This window comes from Chionomys nivalis, chromosome 11, assembly GCF_950005125.1.
Source record: "Chionomys nivalis chromosome 11, mChiNiv1.1, whole genome shotgun sequence".
NCBI classification, from domain to species: Eukaryota; Metazoa; Chordata; class Mammalia; order Rodentia; family Cricetidae; genus Chionomys; species Chionomys nivalis.
Window position 1 is genome coordinate 15,368,130 of NC_080096.1, and position 20,435 is coordinate 15,388,564.

General features: G+C 40.5%; 1 protein-coding gene across 3 annotated transcripts in view; it reads left to right on the forward strand.

Annotated features, from left to right (window-relative positions):
- Cdc42 (cell division cycle 42) overlaps nucleotides 1–12,897 on the forward strand; it is a 36,690-nt gene extending 23,793 nt beyond the window's left edge. For 2 of the 3 annotated variants that reach the window (XM_057784664.1, XM_057784662.1), the window contains 3 exons: nucleotides 3,399–3,508; nucleotides 3,611–3,808; nucleotides 11,411–12,897. In XM_057784664.1, the coding sequence (XP_057640647.1) occupies nucleotides 3,399–3,508; nucleotides 3,611–3,808; nucleotides 11,411–11,500 (398 nt within the window). In that variant the 3' untranslated portion in view covers nucleotides 11,501–12,897. Of the gene's footprint in view, nucleotides 1–3,398; nucleotides 3,509–3,610; nucleotides 3,809–9,908; nucleotides 10,766–11,410 lie in introns of those variants that run through there. The other variant, XM_057784663.1, reaches the window with a different exon arrangement.
- The last annotated feature ends 7,538 nt before the right edge of the window (nucleotides 12,898–20,435 follow it).

Sequence of the window (20,435 nt, forward strand, 5' to 3'; positions counted from 1 at the left end):
GTAGCTTAGTTGGTAGCATATTTCTGTACATGCATGAGGCCCTGGGTTCAATCCCCAGCATTACCACATAAATTTGTTACGACTCTAATCACAGTGTTACAGAAGTAGAAGCTTTTCCTGGTTAGAAACAGGAGGTTCAGAAGCTCAAGATCATATATAGCAAATTCAAGGCGAGGCGGAATATATAAGACTCTGAAATTAGTAATCTTTGTTTCCTAAATATAACTAAAGTTGTAAACTTCATATTTATTTTTATTGTCTGTCTGTCTGTCTATCTGTCTATCTTTTTTTTTTTTTTTTTGGTTTTTCGAGACAGGGTTTCTCTGTGGTTTTGGAGCCTGTCCTGGAACTAGCTCTTGTAGACCAGACTGGTCTCGAACTCACAGAGATCTGCCTGCCTCTGCCTCCCAAGTGCTGGGATCGATCGATCTATCTATCTATCTATCTATCTATCTATCTATCTATCTATCTATCTATCTATCTATCATTTATTTATTTATTTATTTGGATTTTCAAGACAGGGTTTCTCTGTGTTGCTCTGGGTGTCCTGGAACTCACTTTGTAGACCATACTGGCCTTGAAATCACAGAGATCCACCTGCATCCACATACTTCTGCTTCCCAGTGCTGGAATTAAAGGCATGTGCCGCAACACCTGGCCAGTTGTAAACATTTTAAATCAGTCCTTCAAAATGTGTTTTATTTTATCTTTTAAGACAGTATCTTCATGTAGTTCAGGTTAGCCTTGCATATAAAATCTCTTTGCCTCAACCTCCTGACTTCTGATACTATGCATATGTTCAGATAAAAAGAGTATAGCAGTAAAATTTGTTTTGGTAAAAGTTAGGTTTGGTGAATTTTATTGACCTCTATCATAATCAATATATTTACCTTGTATGTGTTTCTATTTTTCCATCATCTATATGTGTCTATATCCAGCCAGCCAGCCACCCAACCACCCACTTACCTATCTGCTCATCTGTCCATCTATTCATCTATCTATTCATCCATCCGGCTACCCACTCACCTATCCATCCATGCATGCATCCATCCATCCATCTAAATTTTAGTATCATAAAATTCTGCTTGTGCTTTTAAAACTTTTTCTTGACCTTGACAGCCACAGATGGACTTCGAGGCTCCCACTATTTTGCTCTTCTAGGATTTCTTGTGAATCCTGTTTGACTTGTGAGAGCCATCCATGCATGTATGCCTTGGTTCTTTGTTTTTATTGTTAAGCACTATTCTACTCTGAATATAGCATAATTGTTTATCTACATACGAGCTGATGTGTTTGGGTTCCAGTTATAAGCTATTTTAAATATTGGTGCTATGAACTGCTTCTGTTTTGTCTAATGCCAGTAATGTTCATATGAAAATAGGTCTATAAAAACTCTACATTCATTTCTTTTAGCTGTATATACCAATAAATGGAATTGCTGGATAGTGTAAAAATTCTGTTTTTAGTTATTTTAGGAACCTCTTTTTCAAGAGCTGTGTCAATACGTTCCTGCCAGTAATGCATGAGGGTTATATTTTCTTTAGAGAAATGTAAGTCCTCTGCCTTTTTTTTTTTTAAATGAATTGGATTTGTTTGTAATTTGATTGAATATTAGGAGTTCTCTAGATATTAGTCTCTCTTTCAGGTCAGGAATTGCAGACTGTAGCATGAGTTCTAATAGGTCTTAATAATAAAAGTCTGGAGTCAGATATAGGGGAAGGGAAAATGCTGAAAGATCAGAGAGACGAAAGAGCAAAACTACAGCCACCTTACCTACTCAGACTGAGCTCCTGTTTCCTCCAGCCTTATCACTTCTTCTCTCTGCCCAGCCATGTTACTTCCTGTCTGTCTGTACAGACCTTCAGACCTCTATGGTTAGCTAGTGACCGGTTTTGCCCTCTGATCTTCAACAGTGTTCTTTATCCCTCTTTTCATCTTGCGAATCTTTGACCTTCCTGGTTAATTCCTAAGTATTTCATTATTTTTACATATCCATTGATTCTTGCCTAGTTCAGTTCATTTTTCTGAGGCCTTTCCAGTTTCAGATATTGGCTTTAACATGTGCATGTGGACCAAGTTTGTAGTTTTTATGGATAACGGCTGTCTCCAGTAAGAACTTTACAGAGATTAGTATTCTGTTAGGTGTTTTTACTGTGACTGTAAGATAATCAGAAGTAGATTTGATTTTTTTTTTTTTTTTTTTTTTTGGTTTTTCGAGACAGGGTTTCTTTGTGGTTTTGGAGCCTGTCCTGGAACTAGCTCTTGTAGACCGGGCTGGTCTCGAACTCACAGAGATCCGCCTGCCTCTGCCTCCCAAGTGCTGGGATTAAAGGCGTGCGCCACCACCGCCCGGCCAGATTTGATTATTTTTTTTAAAACCATACCTGTAGCAGTACTCTATTGTTACTACATTATTACTGAGTTACTAACAAAGATCTAAAAACTAAAAAGCAAGTAATATGCCAATTTTCTTGCTGTATAAGTTATTGACATATGTAAATAGAATTAGCTCAGAAAGTATTGTTCAAACAGCATATAATATTAAGCCATACCTTTGAGTAGATAACTTGCTTTGTTGCTAATGGCCAGTATGCTATGAACTGTACTCTTGAAGTGTTGACAGAGCTGTGCCCCCCACCCCCTTTCTTTTTTTTTGTTTTTTTTTTTTTTTTTTTTTGTTTTTCGAGACAGGGTTTCTCTGGCTTTGGAGCCTGTCCTGGAACTAGCTCTGTAGACCAGGCTGGTCTCGAACTCACAGAGATCCGAGTGCTGGGATTAAAGGCATGCGCCACCATCGCCCGGCTCCCCTTTCTTTTTGAAATAAGTGTTTTTCTATGTTATTTTGGCTGGCTTGGATCTTGCTTCGTAGATCAGGCTGGTCTCAAACTTGTGGTTCTTCTGCCTTTGCCTACTGAGTGCTGAGTTTATGGGTATGTTCCACTATTTCCTTTTTTTTCCTTTTTAAATTTTATTTAAAAAATTTTCCCCTTATTTATGTGAAAACATAATGCTGTAGCATTTGTGTATGGAGGTCAAGAGGGTCACTTTGGGGGAGTGGAAATCAGGTGTTAGGCATGGCAGAGCCTAACTCATGGGTACCATCTTTACCTACTGAGTGATCTTGCTAGCTTCACCATTACCTATCTTTGACTTTTTTTTTTTTTGATACCTGGTCTCATGTCATTCAGCCTTTCTACCTCCGTCTCCCTAGTACTGAGATTATAGTCTTTGCCAACCATTCCTGATTTTAATGTGCTATGGGGGTTCAACCCAGGTCTTTATGCATGCTAGGTACTCATTACTTTCTGAAGAGCTATAGTCTTAGCCCTTGACCTGCGATTTTAATGCCATGCGGCCATCAGATTTTAGTTGCTAATTTCTCCTAACTTTTTCTTTAGGGCAAGAGGATTATGACAGATTACGACCGCTGAGTTACCCACAAACAGACGTTTTTCTAGTATGTTTTTCAGTGGTTTCTCCATCCTCATTTGAAAATGTGAAAGAAAAGGTCAGTCAGACTCTTTCCCCTTGAAACCTCTACAGATGTTCTGTTGCCCTGTTAGTTTAAGAGGCTTGTGGATTAACAAGCATTTTAAAACCTTCCTTTTAGTGGGTGCCTGAGATAACTCACCACTGTCCAAAGACTCCTTTCTTGCTTGTTGGGACCCAAATTGATCTCAGAGATGATCCCTCTACTATTGAGAAACTTGCCAAGAACAAACAGAAGCCTATCACTCCAGAGACTGCTGAAAAGCTGGCCCGGGATCTGAAGGCTGTCAAGTATGTGGAATGCTCTGCCCTCACACAGGTAAGGGCTCTGGAACCTCTACCTCTATGTAGTTTTTTTTTTTTTTTAGCATTAGGATAACGAAGGCTCTTTCTTTTATTCTTTTTCTCTTAAAAATTAAAAAAAAAACATGTCTGTGAATGTATAGGTGAGTGCAGTTCTGCAGAGTGTGTAAACTGACAACATGACCATTCAAGGCATAACTGAGAGGGAAATTTTTTTGTAGATATGAGGGAGAGTGTAAACAGAGGCATCTGGATGGATCCAGAGCAGAGAGAGAAAACAGTAGGTAGGCTGGACATGGCCAGCAGACTGGACTTGGTCATTAGAAGAGAGAGAGAGAGACGGGTAGAATGAGAGAGGAAGAGAAAGATGACCAAGAGAGGGCTAGTGAAAATAGCAGAGTTATAAGGGAATGAGAAGCTGAGGGGAGGGAAGCATCTGAGCTGGAGAAGTTTAGGGTAAGGAGTGGGGTGAGAAGAGCCACAGACTCTGAAATGTATAGCAGGTGCTTATGATACTAAGGGAACCTGGAGGTCAGCATGTGCTAAGGAGCACCAGAGGTAGCCATTTGTCCCTGCTGCCTGAGATAAGGAAATGACTTCCCTGGTAGAGGGGATCTGTCAGAATTTGGACCTAATGTTCCCACCTTTTGTTTGTGGTAAATGGCAGTGTAATCTCTTTTGCAACTGCTTCTTAACTGAAATTAGGACTTTGTTGTCAGGGCCCAAGAAAGCTAGATTGTTGGTTTAAGGATAGGGGTGGGGAGGATAGGCTGCTTTGGAGTAGTCTAGAATGCTAGTCCAAAGCAGGGGCTCAAGCCTGTTAGAAATTCTGTCAAAGCATCTAGTTTACATTAGCTTTCAGCAAGTTCAGGCCTTGCTGGTTCTGAAGGACCACTTGAGGCTGGCATGTTTGGAGCGCTTTGAATTCTGCAGTTGTTTGGAAATCTGCAGGGACAGATACAGGACAGGAATAGAAGGTAAAGATAAGGAGCTTAGGGGAGAATCTTTATCTTGGGTATAGACTTGAAACTTCAGGGCTATGGTCCTAGTAGTTGGGGGCAAGGAGTGGTTGGTGGAAGGAGTCTGGAGACCAGGGGAAGGAGAGAGCTCATTCTCAGGGATAGGCAGTAGGCAGGGCACTCTCCTGGAGTCTGTTTTACTTCTAATAGGTGGATCCAAGTCTTTACTTCCTGAATTTACATTAATTTTTTCTTAAAGTTTACAAAAAGATTAAAGGTTTAGCATTACCACTGTTTGTAATCTACACTGAAGTCCTCATTGTAGGAAAAGCAGTTAACAAATGTCTGTAAGCCAAAGTTGTTTTCAGTATAGTGAGAAATACTTTTAAGTCTATATTTAGAAAATAACCAAAAGAAAAAAAAAATGAGCCTGCGACTATAATAGTAGTCAGTGCTTTACCAGGTCTAGATCACTAACTTATCAGAACTCCACTGATTAATGTTAAAATTTCAAATTTTTGAAGTTTTTTTGTTTGTTTTCTTCCTGAGACAGGGGTTCGCTGTGTAGTTTTGGAGCCTGTCCTGGAACTAGCTCTTGTAGACCAGGCTGGCCTCTAACTCACAGATCCACCTACCTCTGTCTCCCGAGCGCTGGGATTAAAGGTGTATACCATCTCCTCCCAGCCTGAAGCGCTTTTTTTTTTTTTTTTTTTTTTTTAATTTTCAACTTCTTATGTATGAGGGTATCAGATCCCCTCAAAACAGACAGCTGTGAGCTGCCATGTGCTGAGAATTGAACCTGGGTTCTCTGAGAGAGCAGCCAGTGCTTTTAACTGCTGAGCTATCTTTCCAGCCCCCAAATTTTTGAAGTCTTTGTACAACAATAGTATATCGAAAGGGAAAGACATCTGCACCATCTCTCATTTTTCACATACCCTAAGTCACATCCTCAGTCCTTTACAACTTGTACTTACGGCGGTTACAGGTATTGTGAACTGCTGGGAATATGATTTCAGTTCTCTGGGAGAGTTGTAAGCTCTATTAGCCACTGAGTCTTCTCTTCTGTCCCCCCCCCCCTTTTCTTTTTTGAGGTAGTGATTTGCTATGTAGCCCAAACTGACTTTGTACTTGTTTTGAAGCCCAGGCTAGTGTGGAATTTGTGACAGTTCTGCCTCAGTCTCCTAAATCTTGGGGTTACAGGATTGTACTACCAAACCTGGAAGAATAGGCCTGACTTCAGTATGATGTTTTGTGAGAGGACTGTGTTTATGGAGAGCCTTGTTAGTCTCTTAAAGGTCTGGCATCACTTCCCTTCCATGTTGTATTCTTGCTAAATGATGCTGATAGTTAAGATGGTGTTAGTAAACCTTTGGGTGAGTTCCAGATGTGGGGTCCAGATGAGTGCAGACTTCTAAGCGGGGTTTTTTTTTTTTTTTTTTTTTTTTTTTTGAGACAAGGTTTCTCATAACTTTGGTGCCTGTCCTGGAACTAGCTCTTGTAGACCAGGCTGGCCTTGAACTCACAGAAATCCGCCTGCTTCTGCCTCCTGAGTGCTGGGATTAAAGGCGTACACCACCACTGCCTGGCTTCGTGGGTTTTTTTTGTTTTTTTTTTTTTGGTTTGATTTGGGGTTTTTTGTTTTGTTTTTAGATACTAAAATCTTCCTTTCTTGCTAGTTCTGACAAATGATATCACACAATTCCTAGGGTAATTCACCTGGGATAGACAATTAATAATTGATACTTTTGAGTCAAAGGAGGCTACTGTGTGGGCTACTTTTGCCACAGTCCTCAATCATACATTATATATTATCTTCAGTTCTGTGTTTTTTTTTCCCAAGATTTATTTATCTATTTTATGTATACAGGTGTTTTGTCTGCATGTACATCTGCACACCAGAGAAAGGCATGTGATCCCATGGGACTACAGTTAAAGACAGCTGTGAGCTGCCTTGCGGGTGCTGGGAATTGGTCTCAGGATCTCTGAAAGAGCAGCCAGTGCTCTTAACCACTGAGCCATCTCTCCAGCCCCCCGTCCTGTGTTTTTAAGGGTATTATTTCCCTTTTGGAATTTTCCTCTTGACATTTCCGACTATTGTGACTGGAAGTGCTCTTGGAGCTGAGTTCAGGGAGCAGTGAGAGTTTAACATGTTTGTGACTTCAGTCTTCTGGGGTTTATAGCACTGTGTCTTAGTTCCTTCTCCTCTTGCTCTAGCAAAATACCCCAACCAAAGCAGCATACAGGAGAAAGGTTTTTTCTGGCTCACAGTGTAAAGTTCAATCCATCATGGTGGAAACCAAGGTGCTGGATCTTAAGCGGCTGCTCACACTCATTCAGTCAAGAGACAGAACAAATGAACGTGGTAGTTAGTGCTCAACTTGTTTTGTTCTTATCCAGTCCCAGCTCTTCTGCCCAGGGAATGGTTCTACCCACATTTAAGAAGGTTCTGCCAATGTCAGTTAATGTAATCAAGTTCATCCTCCACAACCATACTCAGAGGCCTTTTCTCAGATGTGTCTGGATTCTGTTAAGTTTATAGTTGCTAGCCATACGTTGTTTTGAGTGTGATTCTAGGAACAAAGGAAAGAATTTGGAAATAATTAGCATTGGACTCAATGATCTACATACCTAATTAAAATAGAGGTCACTAATATGTTAAATCCAATTATATTCATTGTACTTTTTCAGTTATTCATTTTTTCATGTGTTAGGTTCTTGATCCAATGTATGCCAGTGATATATGTATAATTATACATAGTTAGATTTTTATGAGAGATTTAGTGTATGTAGGACCAGATACATAATTTAAACTCCCAGTTTTTTGCTTTGTTATGTATGAAAGCTTTTGTACTTAACCAGATTTCTGTAGGATAACTTAAGGCACAATTTCTTAGTTTCACATCCCCTAGCCCAGTTTAGCAGTTGATCTCATTGTAGAAGCAAGTATTTAAAAATTCACAAGAACTTAACCTTTTCACATAGCACAGACTGAGACAATAACCAAGTAGTGTTCTAGTACTATCCCTTGAGAAATATGGCAGGATAGAGAGGTGAAGGCAGGTATGGGGTATGTGTGTAGTAGGGAGGAAATGTGTAGAACCTGACCACGGGTATTTGAGACATGCTGTCTGTTCTTTAGATATGGGCTTCTTTGGGGAAATAGAGGCAAGTAGGCCATGTGAACCCAGTTTTAGGTCACTGGTGAAGCTTATTTTAGACAGTTGGATACTTCATGTAAGATTTCCACAGTACGAACAGATTATCTAGTTACTTAGAACTGGAAGTATGATGAGTTACACAGGAGGAACATTTTTCTTTCCAGATTTTGAAGTTAGAAGGAAAAGTGGTAAAAGATAGAAAATACAGTTTGTGGTTATGTGTAGAAGTTCAAACCAGGTTCTGTTTGTTGATTCCTCTATAATTAAACGTTTTATTGTAACGAGATAATAGTAAAGCCAAGATTAGCCTTGATTTTTAAGGTAATTGCTGGTCTTTTCCCAAAGTAAATATGCAAGAAAGGATTGTTGTTTTAATTATTAAAAAAAATTTTTTTTTGAAGCTGGAGAGTGGTGGCACACACCTTTAATCCCAGCAGTTGGGAAGCAGAGGCAGCAGATCTTTGTGAATTTGAGGCCAACTTTGTCTACAGAACTAGTTCCAGGACAGCCAGGGCTGTTACACAGAGAAACCTTGTCTTGAAAAACCGAACCAAACAACAACAACAAAAATAATAAAATAAAAAAAATTTTTTGAGACAATTTTCAGTCTGTAGCCCAGCTAAGAGTCTCCTTGCTGAGTGTTGGAATTAAATCACCTCACCTGGGTTGTTCCTTCTTCAGTGGGTTATATACCCTATTTCTAGCAGTCCTCTTCCTCTGTTTATAGTCCTTGCAAAGTATTTCCCTCCTACTCTCTCGTTTCTTCTTATTTGCCTGTGTGTGTTTATACAGATATATGGACAGATTACAGAGGTACTTTAGTGTTCATATAATATTTCTACTGGGGAAAAAGGATGTAAAAGAAGAAAACTTTTAAATCTCAATTTTTGATTGCTCATTTATTTTGTATCAAATGGATTGTGTGGGTATGGTTCCTCTGGGGGTTATGTAGGGTATAAGGAGGGCAATGCTTGGGGTAGTCCAGTGGATGACACCACTGGGGCTATCTATGTTCTGGAAGTTTTGAGACATTTTCTATTTAAGATCAAACTGACCTAAATAACATGTGAAACTGCTCTGGGTGGTAAACCTGTGACCTCTCAAGGGTAGGTGAGTTGTCTGGGCTCGAGAGGTCCTCTGCTGCCAATTGTAGTATCCTTGGAGTTTCGGGCAGAGCTGTAAGTGTATTTGTAGTCTAGTCCCTTTAGATGTGAGGATGTTCTGTTTCCATTCCATGCTACATGCGCTGGACCCATGCAGACATCTGAAAGCATCAAATTGCTTGCTGACTCTCATTCTGAGACCCCATTCTTTGTTTCCTTATGACCAGGGTGGTGGTTCCTTGCTCTAATAACATTGCTGAGTACGTGAAGTGCATGCTGTTTCTGGGGTAGATTCTTTATAAACTCCTATAGTTGCTGCTACTATTGCACAGGGATCCTGAGTGGCTGGGAAACTGACTTGCTAAATCTCGATCAATCCCATCCCATCCAGATATGTCATTGAACCTAGAAACATGTAGCATGCCTGTTAGTTGCTGTTTGTGCCCTTCAGTTATTCAGGGGCTGAATTCACAAAAGCCTGGAATTCTAATAGATTTATTTCCAAAATATGTCGTCAGCATTAGTAGTAATGTTAGGGGAATCTTGCATTTTCCAACACATCTATCTTGTGTTTACTTAGCTATTTTTTTTCTTTTTGAGATTTTATTCCAAAATGTAATACTAGATTTCAGTATGTGATTCTTTAGACGTTAACATACTGCGTTTTTCATTAGTTTTTTTTACTTGCTTAGTTAACTTTTTTTGAGGTGAAATTTCTGTTCAGTTATCTACCCTCTCAGTATTCTCTCACTTACAAATGAGCATTCTAGTGTCTCCTTTCCTTGAGCATGTTGCTTCTGTGAATTCAGCTCTTTTAACCCAGACTGCTGTTATATCTGCTAGTCTCTAATCCTCTAACCTGGCTGCTATTCTCTTTCCTCCCCTCTGTCTTGTAGAGAGGTCTGAAGAATGTGTTTGATGAGGCTATCCTAGCTGCCCTCGAGCCTCCGGAAACTCAACCCAAAAGGAAGTGCTGTATATTCTAAACTGTTTTCTCCTCCCCCTCTTTGCTGCTGCTTCCTGTCCCACTACTGTAGAAAGATCATTTAAAACAAAGGAATAAAACCATCCTGTTTGAAAGCCTCTGCGTCTTCTTACTCAACACATTAGCGCAAACTCTGTATTCATTTTTGATCATGAATGCAAAATCTTAGACTATTTTTTGTGATCAGTTGTCACATTAGACTTGTTTAATTTTCTGCTGCTTGAGTTGCCTGATGCTCAGAGCTTTTGTTTTGAATTATTACTGCAAAAAGGAATGTGGTCTGGCATTAAGAATGATGTCTTGGAGAAAATAAGAGTTTTAACACTTCTAGATGTTAGTTCTAGATGGAGAAAGTATCGCTAAACATCGTTTTACTCAGTAATTACTGATTGTTAATTGTAATTGCATGACAAACTATGAAAAGGTTGACTTGCTAGTAGAGTGTATTGGGGAAGGGAGGATTCTCCTATGGTTTTTCTGTGTGCAGTGAAACATTGTGCTGCTCTTGCTTTGGCTGTTTGTGCTGTAGGTGGTGTTTGTCATTCTGGGATGGGGAAGGTATTCATGTATCTGCTACTGCTTTATGAGTTTATCGTTGTTACACATTATCTCCTAATTCTAGCATCCATTTAACAATTAACTTAAGGTTTGCTGAAATGTTGAAATGTATAGCTACTGCCTTTATATTTTCCTGCTTTTGATTTTATTGTTGTGAGGGAAACATACAATTGTGGTTATCTTTACATTTTGAAATTAAAAATATACAATTGTTTGTATAAATGCCTGGTGAAGCTTTATTCCTATTACATTGACTGGCTCTAACTTCACTTTTCTATCAGGTACCCACCTCTGTCTGCTTCCTTGAATCTCCTTGACTCTGTCTAATTAATTAGTGGGATAAAGGGAGTTCAGAGTGAATATATTTATAGCTGCCATACCCTTGCTGCCTACCCCCTGCCTTCCATATAACATGGATGCCATTGCCCAAGTGTATTCTCTGTTTACATGCTGCTGCTCCATTTGAATGCAGAGCTGCTTTCCTTGTTCCTACATACACTATTCTAGCATTACATCACAAAACTCATCAAATGATCATATGACACGTGCTTGTTTGCTTCTTGTGATATGTATGTATGTGTGTGTGTGTGTGTGTGTGTGTGTGTGTGTATCTGCAAAAACTTATCTCAGAGAACTACTCACAAGTATCTGCTCCTGTGCCAGCATTGCTGAATCTCTCCTGTACCCTGATGAGACAGTTGGGTGAGGTGAGATTGTTAGGTCAAGTTGTAGGGTTATTAATGTTTCTTTGTTTGCCCACTGTCTTTGGGGCTTGACTGTTGTAAACATGAACTCCAGCTCTGTTGTTATACTGAAAATCAGATTGCCCATTTTTTCTTTCTTACCCCTTTTCAGAAAGGCCTAAAGAATGTGTTTGATGAAGCAATATTGGCTGCCCTGGAGCCTCCAGAACCGAAGAAGAGCCGCAGGTGTGTGCTGCTATGAACGCCTCTCCAGAGCCCTTTCTGCACAGCTGGTGTTGCCATCATACTAAAAGCAATGTTTAAATCAAACTAAAGATTAAAAATTAAAATTCGTTTCTGCAATAATGACAGATGCCCTGCACCTACCTACATGCATTCATGTGAGACAAGGCCCATTGGTATGCCCCCTGCCCTTCCAGTAACAGTTAATTTTGAATAATTGTGTATTGTCTGAAAAGTGATGAGTGCTAGTTTTTGTTTCCTTGTTTTAAAAAACAACAACAAAATCCCCACCCACATTTTTTGTTTGTTTGTTTGTTTTTTTAAAGCAAGGCATGCTTGTGATGACTTTGTAACAGACTAATTCAAATTGTCAAAGCTGCTCCCTGGTTCCATTTTGGAGAATAATTTGGGGCATCTTGTGTTTCCCTACCCCCAGCCCTTCTCTCCTTTTGGGGTGTGTGTGGGGTTGTTTCTTAGTCTTGTTTTTTAAAAATTTGTTAGCCAGTGGACAGCCCTTAGGGAGGAGGACAGATTATTTCCACATTCCACTCCCCAGGCGTAGTTTAGCAAATGTGTCCCCACCTGGTGCTCTTAGGAAGGAGTGTAGAAATGCCTCGTTTAATAACATGCTCCTTCTTGAAAGTTGCCTTTTCTCTCTACCCTTGAGTGGATCTAGTCTTTGATGAAACTCATGAAGGTGGATGGAAACTGTCTTACCCCTCTTTCTAGGATGCACTCTGTATGTGACTGTGACTTTCAAGGGTATTTGTTTTCCATTTGCTGATTTGGGGAGGGGGGATAATTTCTAACTCTTTCATTGATAAATGAAAAAAAGTATTGCACCTTTTGAAATACACCAAATGGATTGAGTTCCTAATTAAAAAAAGTTCTTTTGCCCCTGTCATTTTCTTATATGCTTAGTATTTTATAACTCACTGTAGTTTTCCTAGATTCAGCTGAAGACCTGGTACATAGGCTTCCTTAAGGGATGGTGCTAGAAGACAGTGGTTACTGATGCTTGCCATCTCCTTTCAGGTGATGATGAGGTTACAGGCCATTTAAGAAGCTTCATTAAGAAGCTGTGAGCATGTGGGGAGGGGAGCATACTTAACCAACATGGGGACCAGTCAGGGCTATCCCCTTTTTTTCTTCCATGCCTATGAGGAACTTTTGAACCACGGACTGAAGCTCATACAAGAAAAATGTCAAGAGTCTCATGACTTGTCATAAGTGTTAATAGATTTTATCAGATTATTTTGTTTTCAGGTTCCAATCTTAAAAAATGTTTAGATAATCTTCTCCTTCCCCAGCCCTAATCTTGTGGATTCGTCAGTGCTGAACCAATGCTTCCTTGTGTCTCAGTTCTTTGTAGATGAATTCTTTTCAGATGTATTAAACAAACAAAACCCTTCACAAGCCAGCCTGAAGGTCGTTGTTTTCCCTTCGCCTCTTTACTTTTCAGGTATTTAGAACTGAGGACGTGACTGCTACGTGACATCAGCATCTAACAAATTTTGGGATAAAATTTTAAAACTTTATTTTTGTTTTCTGGCAGTAAGCTTGTGTTGTTTCCCTCCATATGTTCAGGTTTATGCCTTTCCTCCTAAATTTGAAAGCTAGCTCAGAAATTTCTTATCTTGTATGCTGAGTAGGTCAGAGCAGTTGTTAGTGCAGATGTATTTATGAAGATCTCGTCTCCTATTGTTGGAAGGCAGCATTAGCATACTCCTATAGTGCAGTGAGAAAGTAGACCCCTTGTCCCAGCCTGCCTGCATTGGTGACTTTCAAATTTGAATACTTAAAAAAAAGTACAGTTTGCATAGTGAAATCTACAAATAGTTCCCAGGCATTTCTAAAAAGTACCCGTTTGAGATCCAAGGTAGTCAGTCGTTCCTCTCACATTACAAAATTTTGTTTTGTCAATATGATTCATTTTCTTTGGTCAGCAAGAATGATGTATTTATTTAATTGCATTATACCAATTTGTTTGAGAAGCTTAGAACTTAGTCCAGTTCAGTGTAGGCTCACTTTTCCATAGGGATTTAAGTTTGGCATGATTGTATTGTGTTAGAACTAAGCAGGGCTGGGTAGGAAGGAGTTTGAAAGAGGCACAGTGAAACTCTACTGGTTTTTGTTTTTAATTACAATTTTAGTATTTTGTGAGTGTTTGTATGAGTATGCCATGGCACATGTGCTTGTTTCTCCTTCAGCAGGTGGAACCTATGACCAACCTCAGGTTGTCAGGTTTGGCACCAAGTACCTTAACCAGTTGAGCCATGAGTTGCTATCTTGTTGGCTCCTTGCTTTACATGTTTTAACCAGTGCATCTTGCTTTTTGACCATTCTAGGGAGAGGCAACTGGATCTTGCCATGATATTTTGGAGAGCAGAAATGTGTGTCCCAACATTTTAGTGGCTCTATGCCTGTCTTAGAACAGTGCTTAACCCAACATTTGGCTGAGAATAGTTATTGAATTTAAGCACATGATTTTAAGAATGAATACATAAAAGCAGGCCATGTGATCATCTCGGCAATTTTTTTCCTGGATTTCTTTTTTGAAACAGGGTATTGCTATATGGACCCAGCTGTCCTGGAACTTGCTATATAGACCAGGCTGTCATTGACCTCAGAGATAGATAGAGATCAATCTGTCTCTGACTCCTGGGTGCTGAGATTAAAGGTGTACACCATCACTCCTGGCAGGGATGGTGGATTTATACACAAGAAGAAGGGTGACTGGTAATTGAAGTTAAGTTTAAGTATTTTTTATTTTGGCTTTTTCGTAGTAGAAGACCTACATGGGTAGCAAATGGATGGAGGTAATGTGGTTTTTTACTTAAATACTCTTTTCTTTGACTCAAGAAATTTGCTTATAGTCTTGACTTGTTAGGTTAGTGATACTGCTCTGTAGTGTGTGTGGATTAGACTCAGGTGTTTTCAACCCTAAAGGCAATTTAAATGTGTGTGTGTGTCTGTATGTCTGTCTGTGTTTGTCTATGTCTGTGTCTCTGTAGGGCTATACATGCAGGAGTGCAGATACCTTTTTAGGCCAGAAGAGGGCATTAGATTCCCTGGAGCTAGGGTTACAGGTGGTTATGAGCTACCCAACATGGGCTTAGGGAATTGAACTCTGCTCTTCGGTAAGAACAGTACTCTGTTTTAACCACTGAATCACCTTTCCAGCCAATGTTCAATCTTTTGGCAGTATGGCTTGATCATCTACAAATATGTTGGCCAAATTCATAGATACCCTGGGATACATATTAGCAAACTTAGCTTGTAGCAGAGTTTACAATATTAACACATCACTGGTGTTCTAAAGAGCAAGTTATTGGGGCTGGGGATGTAGGTCGATTGGTAGAGTGCTTACTCTGTATGCATGAAACCCTGTTTTCTATCCAGCATGGGAGGTAGAGGTCAGAAGATGAGGTGTTCAAGGTCATCTTCACCTACCTATAGCGAGTTCCAGGTTAGCCTGGGTTACTTGAGACATCTCAAAAACAAATATTCTGTATACGGTGGCTCTACTTAAGGATTTAAAATCAAGAATGATAGCACATGCCTGTAATCTAAGCACCTGGGAGGTAGAGGCAGGAGGATCAGAAGTTCAGGATCATCCTTGGTTATATATGAAGTTGAAGGCAACAGTTTGGGCAACATGAGGCCAAGAGGTCTCACTCTTGCCCCGACTACACCTTAAACCTCCCATACTCAAATAAATAAAAAACAATTTGAAATTTGATCCTTGCTGGTCCTGGCTTTCAGATGGAAGTCTGTTACGTAAATTGGAAAGGTACCATCTTACTTGGAAATGACAACTGTAATCTTTCAGGAATGAAAAACTATCCCTGAGTAGAAGGAAAGGGCTTCCAATCACAATCTCTGTTAGGTTTTCTTGTTCTCTGTAAATCATTCCCTGTGTCCACCAACTTCAGAGCATAGTGACAGAATCACACAGAGAAACGGAAGACCTCACCAAGTGCGTTCTTTTCTCGCCCCTGCCATTTAAGGTGTTGCTGGGAGTTTCTTACAAGTGTCCTCACCTCTCTCTAAAGCCTCAATTTAGTAACCATGCCATGATAGTGTGCTGTAAATCACAAGAACAGTAGTTGACTGTAGTATTTCCTTTCTTGAGTTGGATCATTTGCACACACCTCCAGTTTCAGGTTGTACTCAGTTGGGCTCTGTATTTCTCATTCCAGAACCTAGTTCTAGAGAGCAGTGACTCTAGAGTGACTTCTCATGGGCTGCATGTGGGAGTGGAGGGGACCACATTTAAGTACATTGAAATGTTCTCATTCTGTTGCTTGGAGGATGGCAATGAGCCAAGCCAGCTCAAAAAGTGCTATCGTTCATTCTCAGCCGTCATTGGTAAATTTAATAACGAGTATATTTAAAAGCACTTCATGAAAACTTGGTGTAATGGTGCATACCTTTAATCCTACCACCCAGGAGACATTTCTCTGAATGAGGCTAGCCTGGTCTACACAGAGTTTCAGGACAGCCAGGTCTATATAGACTCTGTCTTAAAAAAGAAATGAAAAACACTTAATACACTGGAGAATATAACAGAGAATCAAGTAGCTAACACCTGCCATCCAGTTGGAAGTTTCTTTCCCTTATGGTTTTGACAGCTGCCCCTTCTTGAATAACTGTGTGGTCACATCCTACTTTGAACTGCTCCCAAGACAGTCAAAGGCTTGCCTGTGTGCATACCATGACACATTCATTTCCCAGTATTAGTGAAGATGTGTCTCGTGGGGCACTGGAGATACTAGAGAAGAGTGTCAAGTGGTGCCTATGTAAACAGGCAGGGTAAAGATCTCAATTCCCCAGTAGATTGCTTTGTTCACTCTTTACTGTACATGTGCCTCAGTACCCATAGTATTCTGGAGGCCATGATTGTTATGTGGCACACTATCAACCTGCCATAAGACTTTGAAAGACAAAAACAAATTGCCAGGTGGTGGTGGTACATGCCTTTAATCCCAGCACTCGGGAGGAGGAGGCTGGCGGATCTCTTGAGTTCGAGGCCAGCCTGATACACGGTTCCAGGACAGACTCCAAAGCTACAGAAAAACCCTGTCTCGAACCCCCCCCCCCCAAAAAAAAAGACATTGGGTAACTAGCAATATTTTTTTCTTAATTTTTTTGAGACAAGGTTTTCATTATATAGTTCTGGCTGGCCTGAAACTTGCTTTGTAGACCAGGCTGGCTTTAACTCAAGAAATCTGCCTTCTGCTTCCCAAGTGCTGAGATTAAAGATGTGCACAACCACATTCAACTTTTCATTATATTTTTGTGTTTGTTTTTCTGCACCACCTGCATGTGCCTGGGGAGGCCAGAAGAGGGCGTCAGATCCCCTGGGACTGGAGGAAGGGGTGATTGTGCACCACCATGTGGGTGATGGGAAATGAACCTGGGTTTCCTGGAGGCGTAGCTAGTGCTGAGCAATGTTCTGCCTTGCTGAAGTGGTTTGTTACTTTATGTCAAATTTAGGTAGGAGAATTTAAAACAAGCTAAGACAGCTGGGTGGGCGAACAGTTTTGTGGTTCTTTCATAGTCCTTGTATTTTGTAATCACAAAATTGAGAGTTGTTCATATAATCCCTTAATTCTGTGTGTGGTGAAGAAAATGAGGCAATTTAGACATCTTTTCCCTACACAGCTGTATGAAAGCTGGGCCCACATCCCTGGCTTCCACTTAAAAGTGTTTACCTACAATTTATTAGCCCCAGGTTTGAGTGATAGGGCCCCATCCTAGCACTGAGCACTGCTTTCCATCTCTGCTTTTTTTTATAGACTCTTTTTCTACTATCTTGGTGCCTTTGGGTAATGTGGTCATTAGAGCTAGCTATTGACAGAATTGTTAAACTTTGTGACAGTGGATACTATTAAAGGTTTATATATTAGCGTCTTGGGTCGCAGGAAGAATGAAATATATGTCTAAAGGGGAGGCTTGAAATTATTGTGCAGATTAGTGAGGCCAGGCTATAAAAAAAGCTCTGTAGTAAGTGTGGTGTCATGGTGTCCTCATTGTAATCTTTTTTGGAAGTAAAAGGGACAGGTTTTGAAGGTAAAGGTGAGTGTAGTACTCTGTTACCTATTAAAATACACATCAGAAGCAGCCCTGGCTGCTTTTGTCACATTCTGTCTAGCAGCATTCTCTGAACTCCGGGCACTGACCACTGTCTGCTCTCTGTAGGAATCATTGACCCACAGGCAGACAAGAATCCCTTGTAGTGAAGCTATTGTGTTGATCCTGTTGAGCTGCCGCCTGGCTTCTGAGTTCCTGGCCTGGCTCTTTGCTTATTCTGCTACATTTACTGGAGTATACCATCAGGTACCAGGAGCTTCAACATGCTAATCTTAGCTACTCACCCCCAGTATACCAAGTAAAGGAGTGAATAGTGCCAATAGCCAAGATAGGAGATTTAGCTAGCAAGGCCATGTTGTTGAGTACTGAAAAAGGGATATATTGACTCCAAGTCCATCTTTGGGGGTAACGACTTAAACTTTATAAAAGAGAGGAAGAATCGGGCAGGGTCTAGAGGCATGTATAATTAAACCATGATCAAGGTGTGGTCTGTTTGGTCAGTGAATCAGCTCAGGTACTGCAGGGTGATTTGGTGAAATTACTGCTTGAGGCTCTATTCTGGTTCCCAGGAGATTGCAGCTACTGCTCAGGGTGAGCTCATCTGGTGTGATCTGTTTGAGGGCTTTGATGGTTTGAATCCAAGGTAACTGCAGGTTTAAGATAGCACTGAAATGAAGGCTTCCAGGTACTTTTAATGGGGATCTGGAACCTGGACACTAAAAGCTGACAGGTGCCTCAGTTACTCTTTGTGTCTTTAGCCTCAAAGGAGAGTGAGATAGGTATGCTGGCAGGTCAGTGATTTAATATGTCTGTAGCAGAATAAGTATCACTTTGACCTAGAAACCCAAACAGCCGAAGGCAAGCAGACTTCTGTCCTGTTTTAGTTAAGTGTGAATTAAGTGCTCTAAGCAAAAGCACTTTCTAGTACCTGACAGTGTGTTGTATGAGTTTTCATGAAAGTTGGTGTGTTCTCTCCTCAGGAATATTTCAGTTCACTCCCAGAGAGAACACAGTAGCTGATTCCAGGTCGTGTGAATTAGTGTTGGAAGTAAATGTGAACTAAAGCTGTTCTCATAGGCTGAGTTGGGCTTCTAGGAAATGTATAGAAACAGTGGTTCCTTTGCTTAAAGATATCCTCACCTCTGTTAACTGTCTCACTTCACCTTGGCACAGTGTCAAGCCAGTGTTATTGCTGCTCCCTGTTCCATCGGTTGGTGGGAAAGTGTAGGTGGATTGACTTTTTTCTGATTATTTATTTAGGATTGATTTCTTTTCTTTTCTTTTTTTTTGTTTTGTTTTTTTGAGACATCGTTTCTCTGTAGCCCTGACTGTCCTGGAACTCTGCTCAGTAGACCAGGCTGGTCTTGAATTCAGAGATCCTCCTGCCTCTGCCTCCTGAGTGGTGGGATTAAAGGTGTGTGCCACCACAGCTAGGGTTTTTTAGCTGTAAAGGATTGAGAAGGTAGTGCCTGCTTTTGTGGATTATTTTGACAATCAATCAGTATTGATTATGGCAGAGCCTTGGCTGTTCTGTCTTGACTTGTGGTGAGCTGTAACTTAGGTATCTGGCCAGTCTTAGAGGCAGAATTGGAGGGTATTACTGAGCTAGTTCTGATCGTGAGCTTTGGAGCAGCTTTAGGAAGGCAGGAAGGCCTGTGTTAACACTACCCTGTCTAGTTCTTTACATAATGATTCGAAGAGAAACTTTTGGCTCTGACCCCAGAGTGAATTCCCTCTCTCCCTCCCTCAAATCAGTGACAGGAAGTAATAGAGCTGACTTTAGTACCTTGCTGGACTGGAAAGACTAGTGAATTATTCAAAAGGTCAAGAGTTAGTATAGCTGGGTGGTGGTGGCTCACACCTTTAATCCCAGCTCTGGGGAGGCAGAGGCAGGCGGATCTCTTTAAGTTCGAGACCAGCCTGGTCTACAATGTCAGTTCCAGAACAGCTAGGGTTGTTACACAGAGAAAGCCTGTCTCGAAGAACAAAAAAGTTAGTCTAGAAATTTCATAGGCAATCAAAATGTAAAATCCACAGAATTTCTAACTTAGGGAAACTGCAGAGCCTTGACTGTGCTGTGCAGTCTCGGGACAATGTATGAATGCCCTCCATACATACTTCAGTAGGTTGGAAATAATGGTTGAATCTGCACCTGAGTGTGAGGACTGAGTAAGATCTCAGATTCAGTATTATTATTATTATTATTTTTTTTTTTTTTGAGAAGAATGTTAGCAGTGCAAGGAAGTTCCACTTCCTTTAGGAAGAGCCTGATGAGAGGTGATATTTCTCCCCAGCTCTTTAATTTCATAGAATACGTCATGTGCACAGTATTTCGTTCCTGAGAGCTAACGAGATCTTGCTCTCTGAAATGGCTTCTGTCCTTTTTGATGTCCCTGGATAGTCAATGTCTGAAGATAAGACAGGCTGTGTGGCTTTCTGTATCAGAATGGTAAGGATTGTCCTCAGGCTGGCTATCACAAAGATCCTACTAGAAGGAATAAGAAATGCTTAAAGTCGCACATATCCCAAATGGCTTATGTGTAGAAACAATTTTCATTTTAAAAAATTGCTGAGAGGTTTTCTTTGAGATAGAAACTGGGATGAAAACTGTCATAGAGAGGATGAAAGTAAGTCGGGAGTCACTGACCACTGCAGAAGACATCATAGTTGTGGATATACAGGAAGGGGGGTAAGATAAACCAGGAAAGGCTTCTGCAAAAAACCAAAGTGTCAGGGCTGAGATATAGCCCAACAATGACATTTAGTTGTTCTTTTAATTAATTGACATGCAGAAATAATGTGATGTGTGAGTGTGTATGTGTATGAATTAGGTGCAAAGCTAAGAATTTCTGGGTGGG